This window comes from Azolla caroliniana, unplaced genomic scaffold, assembly GCF_043228905.1.
Source record: "Azolla caroliniana isolate FFs.n. ecotype wild unplaced genomic scaffold, voAzoCaro1.0.p SCAF_11, whole genome shotgun sequence".
Classification (NCBI taxonomy): Eukaryota; Viridiplantae; Streptophyta; class Polypodiopsida; order Salviniales; family Salviniaceae; genus Azolla; species Azolla caroliniana.
This window is the reverse complement of record NW_028230446.1, coordinates 15,629,494-15,653,703: the sequence shown is the minus strand read 5'-3', so window position 1 is coordinate 15,653,703 and position 24,210 is coordinate 15,629,494. Positions and strand designations below refer to the sequence as shown.

Sequence of the window (24,210 nt, the reverse complement as noted above, 5' to 3'; positions counted from 1 at the left end):
AATCCCCACATTTCATATTAACTAATGAATATAAATAACACTTTTCTATCATGAAGCAACCTAAACAGACTTTATAAGAAAGGTATAAATTGATAAGATGCCACCTTTTACTATCTCATATATAATATATTGGATGAGTCTATGGTATAGAAGATTGATAAGTTTACGTTAGTCATTATACCATGTTTATGAATAGATGAAAATTGACGTTATGATAGAGATATCATCAATCTCTTTTTGTTACTTGTTTGAGTAACCAATTACGGTCCCAAAATTCAACACTAATACTTGTATGAAGAAGTTACACACATAATAGAAAATAAGATATCTCCACATGGATCAATAGTTCACTATCAAATAATGAAAGACAAAAAGCATCATCAACGAAAAGCATTCCTTGATGATTTTATTGATTCATAACGTGTCCTTGAGGCAATAATAAAGTTGAATCGAGATCGGTGTCATTTACAATTCCATCAAATGAACTACATAAATTGTACATTGTTTCCACAAACATTTGAGCCAACTTGTGGTTCTTACCAATGGTTCTAGTAGGAATTAAATGACCGCTTTCATGAGTTGATTAACCCAAACTCATATCACATCGTTTCCCATATGTTCAAGTTAGTAAATGCATGACAAAATCCATCGAGATGCTTGACCATTTGTTGTTTGGAATCTACAATAGATAAACATAATAGCTTGACTATCTTGTGGCTCTCAACTTTATTACATTGGCATTGAAGACATTACGTGTGTTTATTTTGACACAAGATTTAATTCACTCAAGGGAATAACGTTAATGAATAATCAAGGTCAACCTCGGTGTGTAATGGGGTTTCTACTCTAGATGTATCATGACATTCATAAAAACTTAGTTTTTGGATATCATCACATTTAGGTACTCACAGTGGAGTTATAAATAGTAACCATGCAAGTTGAGTGAGTTTATGATACCTTTCTCTTGGAAATTGACAAACCTAAGTCTCTATGCTTTTGGACATTCTTCAAATGATTTTCAAGTGGACTTAGGGATGCTATTGTGTCACACTTAAATTCTCCATGATTGCATGTGTTTTCAAATGCATAACATGTTCTCGTTCCCACATGCAGGCGGTGAACAACACATTCATTCCATCTATGATTTGAAGAACTTCAAGGCCAGAGTATTTAAAGCTTGTGGCTTGTTATTGTACATAATGTGTGGTTTATCCTTAGTTTGGCTCTTCACAAACGTAATATTTGTTTTAGAGCTATTGATAATCAACTTTGTATGCGTACAAAACTCTTCCAATGCCCTCATAAGCTTTCGTACATCTCCTAAAGTATTTGCACAAGGTACCATATCATTTGCATACATAAAAAACATGATGCCTATTTTCCCAAATGACAACTTCTATGATGCCTTCTCCCTTTATAAGCGTGGCAATGATTTGTTCTAATTAATCAATGCATAGAGAGGGAGAGGGAGGGAGGGAGGGAGAGAGAGAGAGAGTTGTGTGGGGATTGTTAGTTCAATGCACCAATGTAGCGTATAAAATTATACATGTGCTCTTGTCTACTATGTGGCATGCGATCTCAGTGTGGATGTTTGACATGCATGCTATTCGTATTGTTAAAGCGTGTATTAGGGGCTTTCTATGGGTTGGGAATAGGAAAGACAACGTGGCAGCTAAAGTGTCATGGTCTACGTTGATTCTTCTCAAAAGTAAGGGGGGTTTAGGATTGATCGACCCTGGAATACAAAGTCAATCATTGCTATGTAAGGTATTGGTAAGGAGCTTGTTGCTTGGAAATGAGTTATGGAAAACATTGATTTTTAATAGGAGCATCCTTTGGAGTCCACAACTTGGTGGGCATTGGAAGCCACATAAATTGTGGCTCTTTTGTATGGACTTAAATCTTAGGAAATCTAATTGGTTGGCTGATCGCACATGTATGTCAATGATGAAGGTGTGGGATTTGCTCCGTGGGCATCTTAGGCGTATAGGTCCAAGTACTAATGTTGAATGGATGCACCAAGCCCTATTGTGGAACGAGACCTTAAAGTCGACCGAGGGGAAGATGCTTGGCCAACGCAAGGGTATGTCGTGGGCTATATTGCACAGTGTTGACATTCGATCAATGGCAAATTGGATGCAGTTGTTCCCTAGTAATCGGGATAAATTGTATGAAGATGCGATAAAGTTTAGAAATGGTAGGAAGATGCTTGATCTAGTCGATAAAGTTGTTTACTCTGTTCCTATTAGTAATGGGGATGAGGGTGAATGGTTTAGACAATGTGATGATGTTGGAAAAGTTATCAATGCAAAGGGTATAGGAAAGAATGGGAAGATCATCTAGTTGGGATCTGTAGTTGCAAGTGCTTGTTGGTCATCGATTAGAATTGTGGCACGAGACGGTAAGAAATGGAAGGTGAATCCATCAGTCGATGAGGTTGAGGAGGATTGGATCTTGTATGTAGTTGAAGGCAAGCCCCTTGAGTGTTTAGAATGGGATCCTGCAGAATATATGTGGAGGGATGAACAAGGTAAATCACATGGTTTCTTTGACTTCTCAACTCGCTTGGGGAGACATTTATGCTTGCACCGTGAGAAGTGTGTCAACAAATGGACCCATGTAGTTATCGATTCGGTCTTTGTAGATAAAACCAGGAGCAGGATATGGAACTCTTCCCTCCCCGAGAGGGTCAAGGTGGTTTTTGGCTAATCACCCATCGGGATGTTCCAACCGGAGAGTGGCTGGGGAAAAGGGGTGGCATGAGTAACTCCAAGGCCTATGGAGCGAGTTTGGAGGACATCGCACATTGTTTATGGAGCTGCCCGCGAGCCCAAGAAGTTTGGATGAGGAGCTTAAGAATTCTGGCTCAATGTGGGGTTGAAGTTCAGGTATCAAGTGCAGTCGTTGTTTGGTTAGCTACTGAATCAGCTGCATGGTTTCGTGGGTGGAATGGAATAGCCCTTCTTTAAAGGTGGTGAATGGTACAATTCAACCTGCAGCTCAAGGAGATTCATTCTTCATATAGGACCGATACTTAGATGTTTGGTTTTTAGTGGTTGGCCTTACTGTTTGGCAAGTGGGGTATCAAGGTGTAAGGAGTCGTTTACCGGGAAGCGAACCCCATCGGCTGAGAGTTTAATGATGATTTGGTTTAATCTGATTTCTACGCTACAAGGTAAGTTTGACAGCCTTCAGGGGCCCTCTGATGCGAGTGAATAAGCTAGGTACCGCTTCCTTCTTAAATGGAGAGGTTCTCTGATGTTACAGATGGTGGATGGCAATGCAAAGTGGATATATTAGCCACCCCGATGGTTGTTCCCTCCTAGGGTACCAAACATAGAGGTAGGTGCTGAATTGTGAAGTGATTGGAGGGTGTCTTTGCTGAATGTGGGTTGTGTGAGGGTCATGTTGATGGGAGGCTGTCGAGTAATTATGTGATGAGGCTTTATTGCTTCATTTATACATGATGTTTTCTTGTAGCCATTGCAAAGTGGCTTGTAACATATGAGTTGTATATTATTCTATGTACTTTTTCTTAACTAATGGAAGTAGAATTTTTCTGGGAAAAAAAGAAGAAGATACATCTTGTAGTAAATATATGTAAAAGTAAGGGTTTAGACTCATGATTCTATGTTGTAGCCTAGTAATTTACAAGTAACTTACCCCATTATATCAAAAAATGAGAGAATCAATTGCCAAAATCTCCAATGTCATTGTCACCCAACACCAACAATATGCCATTTAATTAACACCACTTCTGTTACAGCCTACAGGCATGACCATATAATATCCCGTTGTACCGTAGTATTCTATACATATGGATAAAGTGTGAGTGTTAAACGAGAGTGTAAAGAAGGGAATGATTACTTTTAATCCTTGGGATTAAGACAATCCATTAAGGCTAAGTGTGAAACCATAGTTGTTAAAAAAACGTGTATTCTACGTTTTAGAATACTTTGAAGTATTCTACACGTATTCTATGTTTTAAAATTGCCGTTTTTTAAATTTTGATGTATTCTATGTATTTAACAAGTATTTATCATTTCAAAAGAAATTCAATCAAAAAAAGAAGAAGTTAGAATACTTAGAATACGTATTATTCTACACGTTTTTTATGCTAATTATTTTACAATAATGTGCGAAACCAAATAATATCCCATGGCAAGATTGTACCGTAGTATTCTATACACGTGTATAGAATACTACGGTACAATCTTACCACAGGATATTATATGGTCATGCCCGTAACAACTTTTATGCCATCTAGTTTCTTTGTCGTAAATATTCCCATCACCCACCCATACATGATACATGCCATGTTTTAAAAAGTTCAAAAGTTTCCCCCGCGCAACATTGATCTTCACTACATGTCTTTTATAACACCATATTCTTTGTCAACCAAACTTCCCCTTTCAATGCACTACAACATCCAACTATCCTTTACCATATCCATTTAACAATATGCTAAACTAACAATTACCTTGCCTTATGGCGATTGAGGAGAATGTTCCTTATTGTTTTACCCAACACATGCTAGGTTTGTCATGGTCTTATTACTAAATTATCCTAGTTCTCACGAGACTAGACTTCATGTACTATCTACGGATTAAAGTCTTTACCGGAAAACCACACTCTTAAAAAAGTGCAATGATCTTTCCATTAATACCAAGGTGAACCTTTATTTTTACAAAAAGAAGTATAATGGTCCCTAAGGGTGAGTTAGGACAATGATAAGCAACTACTACTGTAAGTACGCGTGGAATCCTAATCATCCAACAATCATCAAATGCCTAATCCATACAAACCTCTCTAGGTACATATGCTTATGAGAAGATATGCAGAATTACCATTTTTACCAATCTTGATGATTGTTGTTCACTCCTTACAGAACTACTTCTCTCACTTTAAGTTTACTCACTAGCTCGTTCTACATGCAATCTATGTCATTTTTTGTTTTGTTATTTTGACCAATAGCTTAGCTTATGAGCCTCCTAATTTCTAAAGTCACAATCCATACAAATTTGGAATATACACATCTCCAATATGTGATATTGATATCTGAAATTGCTCCTTATGTAGGCATTGTTAACAAATACACCTCCTTAAAAGGCTTCTATCATATATCTTTATGAACCCAAGGCCTACCTATTTCTATGAACAAAAAAGGTGCCAAAAATCAATAAATTAACCTAGTCTATGAGACTATGGATGCAATTATCATTGCCTTATTATTGTAATGCCTAGTTAGAGCTTCAAACTCCTCTTTTTGTGTAGGAAGCTAAAACTTGCCCCAATGAACATATGTTACCCCAAATTAACTTCTTGATCTCGACTACAAGGTTTTACCACGAAATGTTTCTTATTCTTATGTATCATTCACTCCGATGTCCTGATAAGATCTTCTATGCCATCTTATCTCGAACTCGGGAAGATGTCAAAAACTAGCTCAAGTTGCATTGCACCAAATTAAACAATTAATGTAGGCTATAATGAACGGGAGGCTTTTCTTGTTGTCTCGTATATTTGTTGATTTCATCGACACATAAGTAAGAGCTTCTACATCCACATAAGAAGAGCAAATTAATCGACCATGTAATCTAACCTAGTTCTACATCGAAATGATGATTCGATAAAAGTGTGCACTCAAACACAAACACAAATGGAAACCCCACACGAATCGTCAAAAACTTCATTAACCCTAATGTTCAGTTTTTTGTGGAACATTAACCGTAATGCTCAGTTTTTTGTGGAACATTAACCCTAATTCTCAGTTTTTTATGAATGAGAGGGTCAGATTTGTAAATTCCGAACGATGTCGAGGGTTTAGCAGAGGTTCTGGAAGGTTCCGCAAGACGATGTAGAAGAAAGAAAACGCTGACAGAGAGAGAGAGGAACACAGCGGAATAGGCTTGGACGGTCGCTGAAGCTCAGCGATGGCGAACTTCTACAGGAGTCTTCGCGCTCTGCGTCTGAAATCTTCTGCTTCTTCATTATCCCGGAGCTATCACTGCGAGAGGAGTACATATAATGTAAGGTCTGTTCCCGCTCCTTCTCCTTCTCCTCCTCCTCCTTCTGTAGCAGTCCTCCTCTGGCGAACCATGACTACGAGGAGACGAGGTTTTTCATCCGAGTCGGTAGCAACAGAATCTACGACTCATCCGGATCCGGTTTCTAATGATTATCCTTTGCCTACCCCGCCTCCGGGAGATTTTGATGATTTTCCGGCGGCGGACGCGGATTTTGATGACGATATGGTACCGGAAGATGACAACCCCCCACCCGACCCCGATGCAGGTGCTCTCTTTAGCCCCGACGAAGAGGATTGATTCAGAAAAAGAAGAAACGGAAAGCAGAAAGAGTAAATGGGAAAACATTTACTCTCTCTCTCCCACCATCATCTGCTTTTTGTTTTTCCCTGCGTTTGCTTTCTTGCTTTGTCCTTTCTAGATGTGCTTCTCTTACCAATATGTACTTTTTTTTATATGGTATATCACTCTGGTGTGAATGATGATATTTCTTAACATTATATGTAATTGGAAGGAAGAAGAAGAAGAGGATGATGATGAAGAAGAAAACGAACAAATTCAGAAACGTATTTTTTTTTTCCGCTTCTGCCTTCAGCTTTCTCGCCGTAGTCTGTATGTGCTTCTCGTACTATTTTCATTCTTTTACATGGTATGTATCTCAAATTCCAATTGGCGTCTGTATGACTTGTGATGGAAACAAAAAGATAGTCATTACTCTACAAATTGAGGTCTTTTTGTTTCATCTTCTGAAAAAAACCGAGGATTGTCTTGTAATCAGGCGGCCTCGTCTAATTCATGTTAAAGCAACTAACTTCCTTAATTGGCTGTTAATCTCAGTTTGCGTTATACCATCAGCCAGTGTGTATCTGAAGGTTGACCACCCTAAAACCCGAGGTGTATAAAGATATAAGATGTTTATGGTACTACATGAATTCAAAGAAAACAAAGTGGACATTTATCTAGGGTTTTATCGGTACAGAGAGAACATGGAATGCGTAAATTTTCTTGGTACAAGAGATTGATGCTTTTGAATCTAGTGTGCAAATATGTGGTTATCATGCCCTTCACTCTAACCCTACTTTTATGGTTGATTCTCTCTATATGAGTTAGTTCATTGTTTGGACATGTAAATTTAGGCACACTTGTAATGGTATTACATAATAAATAACATTTCACATCTGGTGGCAACTCAAGTTAGTTATTAAATCTAAGCTATGTAACTCCTGCCAATGCAAAGATACAATTCAATGGAAAAGATAAAAATGACTTGCCTCCGAGAAACAAGGGAATTATACACACAATAGTTGAAAGTAGATTGGGTGGTCAACATGGATATGGTGGGAGGAATGGTCATGGTAGAGTTAAAAGGCCAAAGGTAAATGGCCCTTGAATTGGATGAACCTTATGGGTCCATCTTGTAACTAGGTCGGATGTAAATAACAGAAAATCAGTCAATTAAGAAGGTGATTGTCATACTGCATCTTTTGGCATATATTGGAGGATGTGTTGGTTAAGTGGAGGTAGATGTTGTGATGTGGTGGTAGTGAATTGGGAGAAAAACTTCTAAGCAAAATCATGTCATATGCTTCAGTTAAACAACCTTGTTTCCAGACTAGAATATTTGTCATAGGCCAAGTGTATACAAGAAACATGGTCATATGTATCAATAACTTCTTTAATTAAGACTAAAATGTTTCTTGATGAATGTGATGATTAGGTATTTTCAATTTTAGATTAACTACAAGTCATAAATGTGGTGATTAGGTTTTAGTTAAGACTAGTTCCTAAACTAATCAACCTCTTATTGGATTCTATGAGTCTTATAACCTCTTTAGGAAATCGTTCATAACTAAATGCAATTTTTAAATTAGCCCTAGTTATGGTTGATTCCTATAGGGATAAACTGTAGCTAAGGTCAATTTAGGCATAGCCTAAAGCTTTAAAGTCTAACCCGCCCCCCCCTTCCCCCGCAAACATTAACACCAACCACATGTATTTAAATATCCACAAGCCCACACACACACACATTCCAACTAAAATTTAGTTCAATTAACTTTAGACTTTGTGGACTATGCACCATTCACATGTACTTACAACACATTATCACACATTATCATAATGGATTCCAAATATTCATGTGGGCTTGGAAGCTTGCTTGTGCCTATCTTTTTTGGTCATCGAGACCCTCATGCATTTATCTTGGTGTATTCATACACGCCCTTTGACGATTGTATTCGCTATGGTTTCCCTATTGAGATGAAACCATGAGGAGGAGGAGGGGGTGGGTGCCCATATCTCTTATTCTTTTGTAAATAGTGGTGTTCATTATGAAAGAAAAAACACCACCATGACTAATTTACAACAAAGTATAGAGCTCTTTTATGGATCTAAATATTATTATGGCTACAAACTCAATCCCACCTTAGACACCGCTTCAAATGTCAAATATGATCTCCCATCTAAATCATGAATTGACTCATACGATGATAATAATCCTTGTAACTTATCCTAGATAAATGTATGCCCTCTTGGAATATGAAATGTCAATCTTGTTGTTTGAAAGACCATTAATCATCTTTATGAGACCAACATAACATCCTTGATTGTTACCAAACCCAATCAAGCCATCAAATTAAATTGAAGGTTAAGAAGATGTTTACCTTCCCACCTCAACAACCTTGATGTTGCCAAAACCTCCATTTGTAATGAATTGACACATCTCCTTTCTTGTGAAGGATGACATATCACAAAATCCAACATACCTTGCCAATATGTCAACAAATGATTAACTATCAGAAACCTTGCACATTTGACATCCTTTCAAAATTAATGACATTCCCCCCCAATTAGCTTCAATCACCAGTCATGTTTCCAAGTTAAATTCTTATATTCTCTATCAAATATGCCACCATTTCCGTCCAAGGTTGTGTATCCTCAAACATTGATCAAATGAAGGCAAATCAATACAAAATCAATATTGATGCCCCATTAAGACGCTTGGAGTACAAACATTATCACATGACAATCATGACATGACACTTTTCCCTTTTCTATTCCATAACAACGTCCACATTGATGGTGTCACCAATTCAAGAGCTTTCTTAGACAATGCTAGTAAAGGAAGATAATAATATACAATAGAGACCACAATCAATTGGACCACCTTAAGCCATACATGAAAAGGCCATAATTGAGACCTTCAATACATAAACTTTATCTTCTGATTTTTCAAATACCGACCCCAATTGGATAACAAAGATGATGACGACAAATCATACCAGGGTGTATTATCCTTCCTAACCGCCCCAACCCAAACATAATTTGTTATGTACATGAAATGATCACGGATTTATGCATTTAATTCTCATCCTTCAAGGATTTGAGAATATTTCCCCACACATCTCTCGTCTTACTAATATTTTCTCGAGTAGGTGCCAGAAATGTCATCTCTGAGAGTGTAAACAATAAAATACATGGCTTCCTTGATTTAACAAGAATAGACACCCATCTCTCTCTATACTAGAACATGTTACACCATAACATGTTTTGTACAAATACTAGAACTCTTTTAGCTGAAGTTCTGTTTTTATTTTTGATTGTATTTCAATGAATGGGTAGACACCCTATTTTATTGTACACCAATTGTCTCGTGGGCCAAATTTTGGCCTTAGAAGACATTAATATATCTTTCTTTCTTTCTCTCGATGAGTTGGCTTTGGGTGGGCGTCCATTGGACGAATGGCCAGTAATCAATCGTCAAAAACAGCCCCCCCCCTCCATCTGTCTGTCTTCGATCGAGAATCCGAATGATTTTGATTCCAGTTTACTGATCTGATCGAGCTATGGCGTCGTCTTCTCTGGTGACCATGCCGCATCTTCCTCTTCCTTTTTCTTCTTCACCAATTGCTGCTGCTGCTGCTGCTGCTACTACTACTACTACTGCTACAACTTCCTGGTTCTCTCTTTCTCTCTGTGGATCGACAAACATGGCTTTCCCCCTACGATCTCTTCATATTCTTACTTCTAGAGGCTTCCACGGCCAGAAAAGGTCTTCTTTCCACTTTGGAAGAATCAGAATCAGAGCTCGTGGACGATCTGTCCAACAATCCGACCTGCTTCTCCCCGTGTCTCCAGAAGATCGAACCTCTCTCAGCCTCCGATCTGGTCGTCTCATTGTAAGTGTGTTTCTCCTTCCAATATCACTTTGTCTCCTGCTTAACGGTATCAGAAAACATCATGGATCATGAACACTGCTTTAAATCAGATAATTCACTGCTGTGTAACTCTTTGCACTTGAGATCATCCTTAATTTTTTCATAGAATTAATCGAACTTCACATGTTGTAAATTGTTAGTTTTTATATTTCACATGCTGTATGCTTGAAACCTTCTGGTTGAAGCATCCACAATTCTTTCGTAGAATCAACTGAATTTTCACATGTTGTAACCATCAATTTTCAAATTTCACAAGTTGCGAGCTGGAAAACTCTTCCATATTTGGAAACTTTTAACATGTTTGGCATCAATAGCTAGGCACTGAAAAGCATGTTTTAATGGATGTCTTGATCCCAAAAGACTAGTTCCCTTCTTGACCTCCCTTCAATCTCATTTGTTTCATTCCATTGTGGGTCAAAAATCAAATTGTTTGCATTAAAATAATCCAAATTTTCATTGTATTATTAAGTGCTGCTTCGGTTGTAATCCTGAAACTAATGATTGGTCTGTCTTGTGCATTACTTCTTTCCATGATTGTTTAAACTTTCAAACTTCCAGACATTGCAAGTTTGAAGCTTTTCATCACTTCATTTGTATTGAAGTATTGATTCTTTCTTTGTATCGTTTAGAAGTTTCACATGAGTCAAGCAATCCCAAAACCTAATCATTAGTCTTCTGGTAGTAAAATGTTAAATTCCCTATCTGAAAATTTCACATATTGTCATCCTGAACTCGTCCCCTTCTGTTTTGTATAGGGGGATGTAAATTATTCAGCAGATCAACTTCTTGCCTTACATGATTCTGATGTATTGAGGGATAAGCCGATTTTCCAACGTAAGACGAAAATTGTTTGCACCATTGGCCCTTCATCCTGGACAAGAGACATGATCTGGAAGCTTGCAGAGGCAGGAATGAATGTAGCACGCTTAAACATGTCACATGGGGATCATAGTTCTCATCAGAAAGTGATCGACCTTATCAAGGAATACAATGCCAAGTCACCAGAAAATGCAATTGCCATCATGGTGGATACAAAGGTGAGTGCCCATTCTGAACCTCATTGTTTACAGTGAAGCCAAACATAGAAAGAAAGTTTTGCTACTGTTCCTTATGAGGTCAAACTGGACTATGAGTCTGAATAAGAGAGTACATCCGAATATATTTTCTCATCTCGTAGAGCAAACCAAAATAAATGTAAAAATCTAAATAAACTAGTAAAAATTCTTGAGGCCATACATACACATAGACATTCCATGCACTTGAGAAGGAAGAGTGCATATATCCATGATAGATAACATAAAACATTGTGAGCTTCTTTAGATGAACTGAAACTTTTGCCTCGGAAAGATCACCAACATTTGAAGCCACGGACATGTCATTCTTGTACCTAATCGTGATAGATATATTATTCATTATGGTAGATGTGATGTTCATTTATGCAAGATTTGAATCAGCCATTCAGATGAGATACTGATAATTTTGACCAAGTTCTGGAAGTAGTTTCGGGCAGGGGCTTGTTTGTGTTTTGTGTTATGCGCCGCATATAAATACTCTGCAAAGCTTCAAGAAAGTTGAAGCTGAAAAGCGTTTTCATGAATTCACATGTTTTCTATGTTCTATATATTTCATTGCATAAGGACAATCAATGTGTCTTTAGACAGTCATGAAACCATTATTCATGCATTAATGTAAAAGGAAAGGTAACTTTAGCCAACTGCTCATTCTCATGATTTTGGGCCACTCAGTTTTGGGAATATATTATACTGTCAACAAACCCTGGATATTTCTGTGTTTCTCCACCCCTGTGGCACAGTTTCCTTGGTTAATCAATACAGCCCTGGTGGTTTGTTTGGAGTTTGCAATATCAGATTCTAAGATGTAAGATGTTACTATCTAGGTTGAGGAGATATTGGGTTCTTCCACCGAGTTTACATATAAACACAAACTACATCTGAAGATGCTCATTCATTGCTCTGTTTTATAAGTTGTGAAAATGTGTGGATAGAGATGCTTTTAGTGAATGCCTTGTTTTATTAAAAAGGATTGTCCCTGGGAATTAGATATTGTACTTGCATGTACTAATCTCCCATTTTTCTTTGTTTCAGGGTCCAGAGGTAAGGAGTGGAGACTTACCGCAGCCTATACAGCTTGAGAAAGGGCAAGAATTCACATTTACCATCAAAAGAGGGGTTGGTACAGAGAACTGCGTGAGTGTGAACTATGATGACTTTGTTAATGATGTGGAGAAAGGAGACACCTTACTTGTTGATGGTATTTTGTGCCAACCAGTTTTTGCTTCATTTCATATTGAGAAAAGACTTCTAGGGGACTTAATCTGGCATGTGAAATAATACAGGAGGAATGATGTCTTTGTTAGTCAAGTCCAAAACAGGCGATTCAGTCTTATGCGAAGTTGTTGATGGTGGAGAGTTGAAGTCACGCAGACATCTCAATGTTCGAGGGAAAAGTGCCACTCTGCCTTCTATAACTGGTGGGTGCATTTGACAGAAAACATCAATTGTATCAGAAGATAGGAGGTAGAAGGTATTACTATATGAAAGTAGCAAGAATATCAGGATAAGGAATGACTAAAATGATGATGATAAGTGGAAATAGGCTTTTAAATGAGGTCAAGGGGCAGGCGGGGAACATTCACATCCTTATGAAAGAAGATAGTAGGCAAAGTTTGCTGGTAGAGAGCTGGGTTGTAAGTCATGGGTGAAATATTTTTCGTACTATTTGTCAATCAGAATAAGTGGGGATTATATACTAATGTGTAATTTTAATGTATTAGATTCTTTGATACCATATGTTCAGTTGTGTTTATTTTGGTTTGTTGTTCTCAAAGACGAGAAAACATTGTAAGATGTAATCTCTTGTTTGGTCCTGTAGGACATTTTGACCTCTTAGAAAACGTTAATATAGCTTTCTTTCTTTCTTTGATCTCAGAGAAAGACTGGGAAGATATCAAATTTGGAGTGGATAATGAAGTCGACTTCTATGCGGTATCCTTTGTCAAAGATGCGCAAGTGGTGCGTGAATTGAAAGCTTACCTCAAAGGTAATCTGACCTACGCTAATAAGAGGTTCTAACTATGCTTTATTTCAAATTAAAAAATTAAATCATGGGATGAATTGTAATTCTCTTAAGATACACTATGTTAGAGTTTTAACTCTGGTTATTAATGACTATGGTTCATTTTATAATGAATAATTGATTTCTGGGTGAATGATTCTTCTTTTAAGATATTACATGAGAGTTTAAGCTTTGCCATGTCTCGTTGCAGGATGTGCTGCTGATATCCATGTTATTGCAAAGATTGAAAGTGCTGACTCAATCCAGAACCTTCCGTCCATTATTGATGCATCTGATGGAGTGAGTTGTACTTCAAGTAAAATATATTAAGGTTCACTGTTAGACAAGACACATTAAACTACAAATATTATATCTATGAAGAAATGTGGAATCTAGTCAATTATGTTTTAGATGCACTATTGACCGACAGAAGAATTTGTTAAATTTCATGAAGACATCCGTCTTAATAGAACAAATATTTAATATCATATCCCTTACATTGTCATTTAGAAGAATACAATGCAAATCCAAACAGGTTGTGAAGTCTGAAAAACCAATTGATTAACATGAGAAAGAAAGAGATTAAATCACGCTTAAAATCTAGAGAGAAGAAGAAGGAAATAAAGATATATCGACTTATTTTGAGATGCTGAAATGCCCCATGAGACCCGAAAGAACAATCACATCTTAACCTGTTGTCTTATCTTTCAGCAAAACAAACCAAAATATATAGGGATTATGGTTTTTTGAGGAGAATTAGTCGAAATGTTGCTTTTGCAAATGCAAAACTCAACCGAAAGAATATATCTTGCCTAGATTAACAATCATTCATCTGATGTGTAAAACACAGGGACAAAAACGTCCTCAAACTAAGAAAATGAAATGAGTGCATTGCTGTCTTGAGCAACATGAGAGGAACTAGCAAATGCTTTCCATAGGTTATGGAGAGTATTGATCAAGTCCATCGAAATAAGAGTCAAAATTGTTGCAGCAGAGAAAGAATTTGGAGCAAATCTTAGGAATGTATCCTTTGGAATTGGGCCTATATAACTGCATTACCCTCTTTCTTTCTAACACATCACATGACCTTCCATGATGGATTATTGCATATAACGCTCAGAGAATCTTTTATGGTCCTGGTAATGGTTCTAGTTCATATTTTTCAGGCAAATTTGTTGGCACTTTGTGTGCTTTCATCTATTGTGATATAGATTTTTCAATAAATAAAATAAAAGAGGAAAGTGGTGGGCTTGATTTCCTCTTTGACACTTGGAATCCCTCTAGCATCATGGATTCCTTTGTCTTCATCTGCCATTTCTCATGTAAGCTCCATCCCCATGGTTTTGCTATGTTCTACTTAATCTTCGTGTTTGCCTACATTTTGATCAACTACTTCACTTCTCCTTCTCTGCTTGTTCAAGCTTCATATGGACTCATTATTACTACCTCAATCAATGCTCCAAATCTTTGCTTTGCTGAGTCCTATGGAGTCATAGTGAATTACTCTGATCCTTGATAAACGCAAAGTACTCATGAGCTAAGTTCTCTCTAAGTGCGAAACCTGAAGGAAAAAAGTGTAATACGTGCAAGCGAATTTGTTAATTGTCTTGTCTCCAATCACTTCGTATCAAAGCATGCATTCAGCATTGTGCAAGTGAGGTCAAATTATGTTAAGAAATACTTGAATGTTTATATCCAAGTTGGACAATATCATTATCCATTCTATAAAGTCTTGATATTTGCAGGCAATGGTTGCCCGAGGGGACCTTGGTGCAGAATTACCAATAGAAGAAGTTCCTTTGCTTCAGGTATGAACTATCTTTGCACCTTCTTAACATGCCGATATACATGTATGCATACATATTTACGTACATATGTATATACATACACACATATATATCATACATGCAAGTGCATTTGTTTGTGTGTATGTGTACAAAGAAATAATACATACCTCTCTTATTTAGGAAGAGATTATCCGACTTTGTAGAAGTGCAGGAAAAGCAGTTATAGTGGCAACTAATATGCTTGAGAGCATGATTAATCATCCTACACCTACCCGGGCAGAAGTTTCTGACATAGCCATTGCTGTACGTGAAGGGGCTGATGCAGTGATGTTATCTGGAGAGACGGCACACGGAAAGTAAGCATGACATAACTGTTTGGAAATCTTTGATCTGTATATATGTTTTTGAATGTTTGATGCTGTATCTATTCAGGTATCCATTAAAAGCTGTGAAGGTGATGCATACAGTTGCTTTGCGAACAGAAGCAACTATGTCTCCGGGCCAGACCCCGGAAAACCTTGGCCCTGCTGCAAAGGTATCTTTCACATTTTTATACCTGGAAGTTTCTTTTGTGTTGTGATTTTTTTCTATTTAATACAGAATTCTGCCTGAAAGAAAGAAAGTAAACTTGACTTGTTCACTCAAGTTTGAACCGATTTATTACATAGCCAACTAAGTTTTCTTCATAATATTGATCTAAATTCAACTATCTGAACTAAATCCAGTCAGACAATTGTATCCCAATTTCTTTCCAAGTTCCCTAACCACTAGGGTAGATGAGCTGTTTAGACACATTTGAGCCAGTGACTCTATTTAATGGATTGATCTTGAACATGGGTAGAATTATGTCTCCCTACTAGGGTTGGTTCCTAAATTAGCCTGAGCTTTGGAGGTATTCACTTGCATATAAATATGAGTACTATGACATAATATTGACTATTAGAGTTGAGTTTAGAAAACATATTGGACCATGGATATCCAACTGAGTTTCTCATGTATACTGGCCTCTTGAAAAGCAAGAAACAACAATTAATTGAAGTATAGAGTGGATTAATGTTACTCCCTGTGATGGATAATTTAACTGTGATTGTGTGGTTTAGTTGTTCTCATAGTTTCATACCTGGAATCTTGAAGCCAGAGTAAAACTGTTAAAACTTTATGGTTCATTGCAGATACACATGAGTGAAATGTTTGCTTTCCATTCCACAATGATGTCAAATACACTTGGTACATCCATTTTGGTCTTCACACGATCAGGATTCATGGCAATGCTACTTAGCCATTATAGACCAATCGGAACAATATTTGCTTTCACTGATGAGTAAGCAATTATTTAAATGGAATGTTATTGTCTGAAAATTTCATTGTCATCAAACATGCATTTGAAGTTTGTGATAATTTCACATGAAAGCATTCAAATCCTTTTGAGAAATTATCGCTAAATGAGCTTTGAAACATGTTAATTTTTTTTCATTGTTAATGAAGACATTTTTGGGGTTCCCTATATTTATGAATGGGAACACATTGTGTGGTTCTCATTTTATTTACTTTATACACAATTGCCTGAGAACAACTGATCAAAATAGATTGTTAAAATGAATGAAGCACGGACATTGATAATAATGGTAAACTTGATCCATTTGGAAAGAACTAGCTGAGGGGGAGTTTAGTGTGCCATATTGTATGAAGTAGAATACTATTGTCTGCTGACTAGATATATCTGATATTATATTTTGCAAAATTTTCTAGCCCTATTCTATGATCTAGAGAAGTTCCCAAAATGGAAATTAAGTTATTCAACAGCAAACATCTGTGGTTAGAATCAGGCCGTGAAGTTATCTAAAGATCTAAAATCCTCTCCTGCCTGTGGTAGATGATTTTGCGCATGCAAATTTAATATCATTCATCTCAATCTCACCAATCTCATATCTGGTCTTGTAGGCTCTAAAGGTACATATTTCGTACTCCCAGTTTGCAGCTGATACTAGAAGTATTTATCTCATCACTAGTGTGTTTTTGAGCCCATAGGATAAATGAATGTCCTTCTTTATTGTAGTGTTGACATATATAAGCATGAACCTGTTAGTGATAATTTCATGAAATTTGTCAAGGCATAAAGGAGGCACCGTGATGCAAGGCTGTGATCTTCTAATGTGCCAGGTCTGATGATAATTGTACCTAAAAGAGCAGGTAACCTCAATGAAAGGAATGAGCTGTTCACATCAATATTTCTCACAGAAAAATCGGAAGTTCATTTTTATCGAGTACCTACAGAACAATGATGATGGGCCATTATTTGGCCATGTTAAATTGTTCAATTTTGGAGTTAGAGTTGATTGAATGGGCATAGAAACATGGATATTGGACACTGTAGTTGGCAGGCTTTGCACTCTCCTTCATCGTTATTATCTCTGTTCTACATTCTCTCTCTTCCTAGATTCTTCTCTCTCTAGAATCTGCAATGCTTTAAAGGCCTTTTCTCTCTTCCACTTTTTCCAAGATATTCTCTCTTATTCCTAGTTTATTGTACCTGTTTGGTAGTACAAGAGTCACATAACTACCAAACAACCATTTCACCCACTTTCCCCAATTTTGTATAAATAGGCTATACCAGTCTCTTTTGTAAAGACTTTTACTTTTGTTGCTACTTAAAAACAAGCTCTACTCTTTGGGCGTGTCTCGTCTTTGCAACCATTTTTTCTACTGCTGTCTAACAGCCTTCTCACAACTTGGCTATGTCTATTTTGTTCTAACTGTTCCACTGCTGCTATTAACAGCTTTTCTCACATGGTATCAGAGCAATGAGGTCTCCATATCCTCAGGCTGATTTTTTTTGCAAAAGAGCACACAGACCTATCTTCTTTTATCCCTCCCTCCCCTCCTACAGAGGAGGTTCTTCTTTTTTCTTTCCCCCTCATTTGAGCCTTGCCTAGCATCTAGGGAGGAGTAGGAAGACCCTGAGCATCTCCATACAGCTGCTGCAAATTGTCCAGTTGTAGCTCAAGAGGAGAATATCCATGGCCTCACATGCCGCCATTGTTTCATCAACAACTCCCCAACTCCCCAACTCCCCAAAGAGTACATCTTGGATGGGAACAATTACTTGGATTGGGAACTGCAAATAAAGACCTTGCTACAGTACTATCGTCTATGGAATGTAGTCAATGGTAGTGACAAGAAGCCACCAGTAAATTCATCCTCTTCAACCAAATCCGTTACTGGCTCATCTAATGCTGAGATTGAAGCTTGGCTAGATAAGGATTCTCGTGCATTCTTTCCTCATGTTTAATATTAAACCGAGCATCGCTCGTCAATTTCAAGATACAGATGACGAGACAGCCAATGAGCTATGGGCAGCCATCAAAAAGAGGTATCATCGAGCTAATCATGCTCAAATGATAGCTATTGAGAGCCAACTAGCAAATCTCAAGATTCATGACACTCCCAACATCATGGATCAAATAACGCAATTTGTTACTCTCCAAAAGGAACTAGTTTCTTTGGGAAACAAGTCAACTGAAGTTGAGTTTGTGCATCGTCTAATGATAAAGTTGCCTGAGTCATTCTCAGCCTTTTGTGACGCAATTTCTCTTCTTCCCAACACACCTGATATGAATACATTTCTTGGCATGCTACAAGACAGGGCAACAAGGAAGAAAAGTGCTCAAACTTCCAATGAGACGCTTCTACATGCGAAAAGTAAAGGCAAGTGGAAGCAAAATGGCAATTCCTACAACAAACCCAATCCAAGACCACCAAACAACCCAGCCCACAAGGAGCTCACTTGTCATTATTGTGGCTACAAAGGTCACATTCAGCCTGACTGTCGGAAAAAGAAAAGGGACAATGCCAATAAATCTTCGTCTACCGAAAGTCAACCTACACCAATATCAAACTCGGTCCACTCAGCCAAAGAAACAGTTTTCCTTGGCATTGAGGAACATTCTTCACATTTGGCTGGAACAACTACCTCAACCATTGATGAGTGGTTAGTAGATAGTTGTGCCACTACACACATGACTTATGACAAATCCATTTTGCATGATGTGAAGCCTAGCTCCCCCCAAATCTCCATAGGAGATGCCTCAAGCATTGAGGCTTCGTGTGTGGGTAATGTGTTTGTTAACACTTCTTCAAATGATGAACCTACCATTCTTCAAGATGTGCTACATGTGCCTCGCATCTTTGCCAACCTACTTTCGGTCTACTGAATCACTAAGCAAGGTTATGTAGTCTACTTTGATAGCTCAATTTTGGAAATCATTCAACAGCCTACAAATTGTAGCTAGTGGCACACAAGAAGGGGGTTTATATCGCCTGAAAAGTTCCCATAGCCCCTTGGAAAAATCCAAATCTCATCTTCTTGAAGGCTCTCATGCCTTGGTGGCACAAGAAGATCCCACGTTGTGACATGCTAGGTTCGGTCACCTCAACTACGATTCTCTACAAAAGGTCTCTTCTTCACTTAACTTACACCAGGTCTGATTTGTCCTATAGCATGAGTATTCTCAGCCAATTCTCAAGTGCTCCGAGACAAAGTCATTTGCAAGCAGCTATTTTAGTTCTTAGGTATTTGGCCAACACACTCGACTATGGTCTCTCTTTTAGAGACGGCATTGAGCTTGTTGGCTACTCGGACGCGGATTGGGTAGGTGATATTGATTCTAGAAAGTCCACATCTGGCTATTGTTTTATGTTAGGTTTAGGCTTGATTTCTTGGAAATCAAAGAAGCAAAACTCAGTTTCTACTTCATTGACGGAAGCTGAATATCGAGCCTACTTGGATACTTGTGAGTTGTTATGGTTAATGCAATTGTTTTCTCACATTGGTGTTTTGCAAGACTCTCCTATTGCAGTTTTCACCAACAAACAAAGTGCCCATGCCTTGACACATAGCTCAACATTTCATGGTAGAACAAAACATATCAAAGTGCACTACCATTTTGTTTGTGAATTAGTGAAATCACAAGTCATCAACTTGGCATATTGTCCTACCCTACTCAAGAAAATGTGGCTAATTTATTTACTAAGCCACTTCCAAGGCAATCTATTGATCAACTCCTCCGTCAACTCAATGTTGGACTGCCGTTTTGGAGTTGAGAGGAGGGTGGCAGCTCCAGACCTGCACTCTTTCATCTTTATTATCTCTGTTCTACATTCTCTCTCTTCCTAGATTCTTCTCTCTCTAGAATCGGCAACTCTTTAAATGGCTTCGCTCTCTAGAATCTGCAACGCTTTAAATGCGTTTTCTCTCTTCCACTCTTTCCAAGATATTCCCTCTTATTCCTAGTTTATTGTACCTGTTTGGTAGTACAAGAGTCACTTAACTACCAAACAACCATTTCACCCACTTTCACTTTCCCTAATTTTGTATAAATAGGCTGTTGAGAATCAAGCTCAACTTGTGTGAACATGTGCTTGTGAAGAAAAGGACGATGTATGAAAAAGTGTGTGAGCACACTTTATTGTAATCCGTGTAGTTGTCGAGTGTTAGTGTGGTCAAAGAATATTAGATATTCTTATGACAAAATCGTCCTCAAGTGGATATCTTGGTTAGATTCCACCAACACATTTAATAGTCCCTTGAGGACTTGTATATAAAACCCCCTTTGGCCATTCAGTTTAGTTGATGATTTTTAGATAATTAATATAGCTCTCTTAAGTGCATAAGCTGTCATCCCCCTACTGCGTGTTTTCTTATTTTTCTGGTTATTCTCTGTAATTCCTTCTCTTGCTTATACATTCACTCTCTCTCTCACACACACACTACGCTTCTGAATACTAAACTCTACTAGAGCTAGATTCTTTACATAGGCTATACCAGCCTCTTTTGTAAAGACTTTTACTTTTGTTGCTACTTAAAAAACAAGCTCTACACTTTGGCTGTCTCTAGTCTTTGCAACCATTTTTTCTACTGCTGTCTAACAGCCTTCTCACAGCTTGGCTGTGTCTATTTTGTTCTAACTGTTCCACTGCTGCTATTAACAGCTTTTCTCACACAGTAATTATAAGCTCTTGTTGAGGGTAGAGTCCATGGAAAGAGGATATTTTTCAGCTTTGTAGATTTTGCCAAAGCCTTTGATACAGTGCCATACGCCAAACTCATGCAACAATTGCAAACTATTAAGGTACAAAAGGATATGCAGTGGGGGTTTGTGCACACGATGAGTTGGTGTTGGGAGAAAGGTTGGAGCACCAAGAGTATCAAACAAGGTGTGTAGCACCATTATCACCCACTATGAATTTCAGATTACATGGATGGATGGGTGAACCTGACGCAATTCGTACCACAATCAGGGTCAAAACAAGGTAAACAAGCCTTCATAGGGTACAACATTGGAGCTACTTGGGGGCCCTTAGGCTTGATGATTGCACCTCCATCTGAATGTAGGTTGAATCCTTTTGTGCCACAACAAATCAAGGCCATTATCACATCGAAGGTGCTTTACTTTCTTTGTAGATGTGTCCAACTTGGATCAACCCATGCCTGCATATCTTTCAAATGAAAAAGTTTCAGTTATCTAAGCTTACAGTATTAAATGCTTAGCTAATGGGAATATCTACTACTTTAGGGAGTTTTTCCTAATCTGGTTATATTTATTTTGGTTTGTCTTCCCCAAGATTGACAACATTTCCAGATATAATCTCTTGTCCTTTCTTGTAGACATTTTGGCTTCTAAAAGGATGTTAATATGTCATTCTTTCTCCTAGGTATCTTTGATACAAGGATGTCCTTTATCACGTAATCCATTCTCTCTTTGCACTGACCAACTAGAAGAGTTCATCCAAAATCAGCCATGCGCATTTCACAGTATTGTTTCTGATTTACTCAAGATGATGTACGTCTGGCTTATTTTAAGCTGAGGCTGCAAAAAGTTGTGAAACTCATCATTCATTGAGGAAACGGGCAAGAATGTGAGTTTCAGAATCTATTACTTTCAAATCATAATAGTAAAAAGTTCAAAATTTGAATTCCTGAGGATGACTGAATGGGAGTATCAACTGGCATATATTCTTTTATGTGCTTGAATTTTCATGCTTGTAACATATGTCCTTCAATCTTGCATTTCTTATGGATAATCATTATATTTGAAAATTATTATTAGAGATAGATATCTATTTTATGTAGGAAAAAAGTTCAAAGAAAACTAGCACTTTATCGGGGTGTCCGGCCTATCATCATGCCTTTTTCAGATGATGGAGAAAACACCTTTATTAATGCTCTTTCCCTTCTGCAGGTTAGTACATTTTGATTTGAGTCTTAAATAAGTGTCCTTCTTTTCTTCTGAAAAATGTTGCGTTGGTTCTAACTTCCACATGCTATGTCAGGATCATGGACTTGTGAAGGATGGAGAGGAAGTTACAATTGTTCAAAGTGGCCGAACACCAATTTGGCGAGCTGAATCCACACACCTCATTCAAGTAAGGAAAGTGGGGGTTTCAGAACTTTAAGGTATGCTGTGTATCTCTAGATTAAATTTCAGTATATTGTGATAGGATTCTATATTTGTTTTGCTTGATTCTAAACACAACCATAATGTATTTGCCCTTGCAGAAATAAGGTTATATTACTCAATGGAATATATACAAAAAGTCTTAATGCTTGGTATTTTTACTGGGAGGCATGGAAAGAGGAGCTTAATAAAAAATCATTTTAAGCCCAGTGTTTCAATTGTGCTACATACATAAGCATGTTTTTGATTGAGTTCAGAGAATATTTGCCGAGGTTTCTCCAAATTGACTCATTGAGATACAAATTACCTGGCTCATTCATAAAGCGATGCTTTGAAGTTAATTTTTTCAATAGCCTGGTAGCGAAGATGAGCATGCCCAGATCCTTGATTATGCACAAGGCCAAGCCAAATCTTAGCAGCTAGCTACAATTTGTAACGTATGTTCTAATACCTGAGAGACAAAGAAAATCCAAAAATAATAAAGAGCTTAGAGAGAAGTAGGTTTGCAAAGCTGAGGATATTGTTTAGATGGCAAAGTCTAACAATCTAATTAATTAGCATTGATTCTTTTGATTTATTTGTAATTGAGATTAATAATTTAAAGCTTTCCATTGCTTCGTTTAATATATATACTTGGGGTACAATATTATGTAAACATGATTAAAAATCATAATTTAAATGTAACTAAAAGGTTTTGCAAGCCCTTCAATCAGTTGGCATGCATACTGATAGGCATGAGAAACTTTTTTAGTTTCTTATCAGAAATTTTATGCATGTAAAGACAAATTATGCTATCAATCCTCTTGTATTGTAAAGCGATACCTGTACTGATTGTCTGCCTGTTTTGGCTATTTTCATAGTTCTGTTTCTAAACGAGTGATAGTGTATTATTTTTCGCTTAAGGGATGTCTTCCTTTTAGAAGTTCAAGGGTGTGAAGGAATTCAGTTGTCATTACATACTCGGGTACCCTTAGTTGCTTAATCCTTTGTCTACTATGAACCTGTTCTCAGTTTGTTACGAAATTAACACTTGACTGATGCTATTGGAATTTGTAGGCAATATTGAGTGAGTGTGTAAATTTGCATTTGGTTATTTGATCGTCTAATTTTCTGTCCTTGAATGTGGAATTGGATAGTTCTTAATGTATGTTCTAGATAATAAGAAAGTGGTGCACCTTCATGAGAGGGTTGTTTCCTTGCTACAAGGGCATAGAAGAAGAAACATATGTAATTACCAAGTATGTAAGTATCAAGACCATAACAACCCAAATTGTGGCCAACCAAATGCTATAACAAAGAATGCAGGATGGATCACAACTCATGAGTAATATGAACACTGGTTAGCAATAGTAACTATTAAAACTCTTGGGGACCCAGCACTACTAATGTAATGGGGCTAATTGATTTCAATGATGCATGATGATGGATTGATTTGATGCCAATAGAATATCACAACCCACTCATGTTGACAATGTTACAAAAGCATCTCTTGAGAAAGATGTAAATGGTCATCATTAGCACACTCATATCCATTAATACATGATTAGATTGACTATAAGGCCGCATAACACAATCTTTGAGAACTCAAACATAACCACACTAGATATTGAAGAATGATGTTTTGATTATTTCTCTTCAAGAAAACATGTGATGA

General features: G+C 37.4%; 2 protein-coding genes across 2 annotated transcripts; both read left to right on the top strand.

Annotated features, from left to right (window-relative positions):
• The first annotated feature begins 5,888 nt into the window (after window positions 1-5,888).
• On the top strand, window positions 5,889-6,715 carry LOC147857986 (uncharacterized). The gene has a single exon (XM_087327390.1). The coding sequence runs from the start codon at window positions 5,934-5,936 to the stop codon at window positions 6,324-6,326; it is 393 nt and encodes a 130-aa protein (XP_087183516.1). The 5' UTR covers window positions 5,889-5,933; the 3' UTR covers window positions 6,327-6,715.
• Window positions 6,716-9,793: 3,078 nt separating this feature from the next.
• LOC147857985 (pyruvate kinase isozyme G, chloroplastic-like) lies at window positions 9,794-23,184 on the top strand. The gene is made up of 13 exons (XM_087328022.1): window positions 9,794-10,201; window positions 10,996-11,277; window positions 12,346-12,511; window positions 12,597-12,731; window positions 13,190-13,300; window positions 13,527-13,615; window positions 15,061-15,123; window positions 15,283-15,458; window positions 15,535-15,637; window positions 16,275-16,423; window positions 22,232-22,340; window positions 22,432-22,555; window positions 22,658-23,184. The coding sequence occupies exons 1-12, from the start codon at window positions 9,869-9,871 to the stop codon at window positions 22,552-22,554; spliced, it is 1,839 nt and encodes a 612-aa protein (XP_087184148.1). The 5' UTR covers window positions 9,794-9,868; the 3' UTR covers window position 22,555; window positions 22,658-23,184.
• The last annotated feature ends 1,026 nt before the right edge of the window (window positions 23,185-24,210 follow it).

Bases quoted from the DNA above. Each gene is read 5' to 3' on its own strand.
- LOC147857986 (XM_087327390.1), top strand. From the start codon at position 5,934: ATGGCGAACTTCTACAGGAGTCTTCGCGCTCTGCGTCTGAAATCTTCT.
- LOC147857985 (XM_087328022.1), top strand. From the start codon at position 9,869: ATGGCGTCGTCTTCTCTGGTGACCATGCCGCATCTTCCTCTTCCTTTT. The intron at 11,278-12,345 runs GTGAGTGCCCAT...TCTTTGTTTCAG, and splicing joins CCATCATGGTGGATACAAAG to GGTCCAGAGGTAAGGAGTGG. The intron at 15,638-16,274 runs GTATCTTTCACA...GGTTCATTGCAG, and splicing joins ACCTTGGCCCTGCTGCAAAG to ATACACATGAGTGAAATGTT.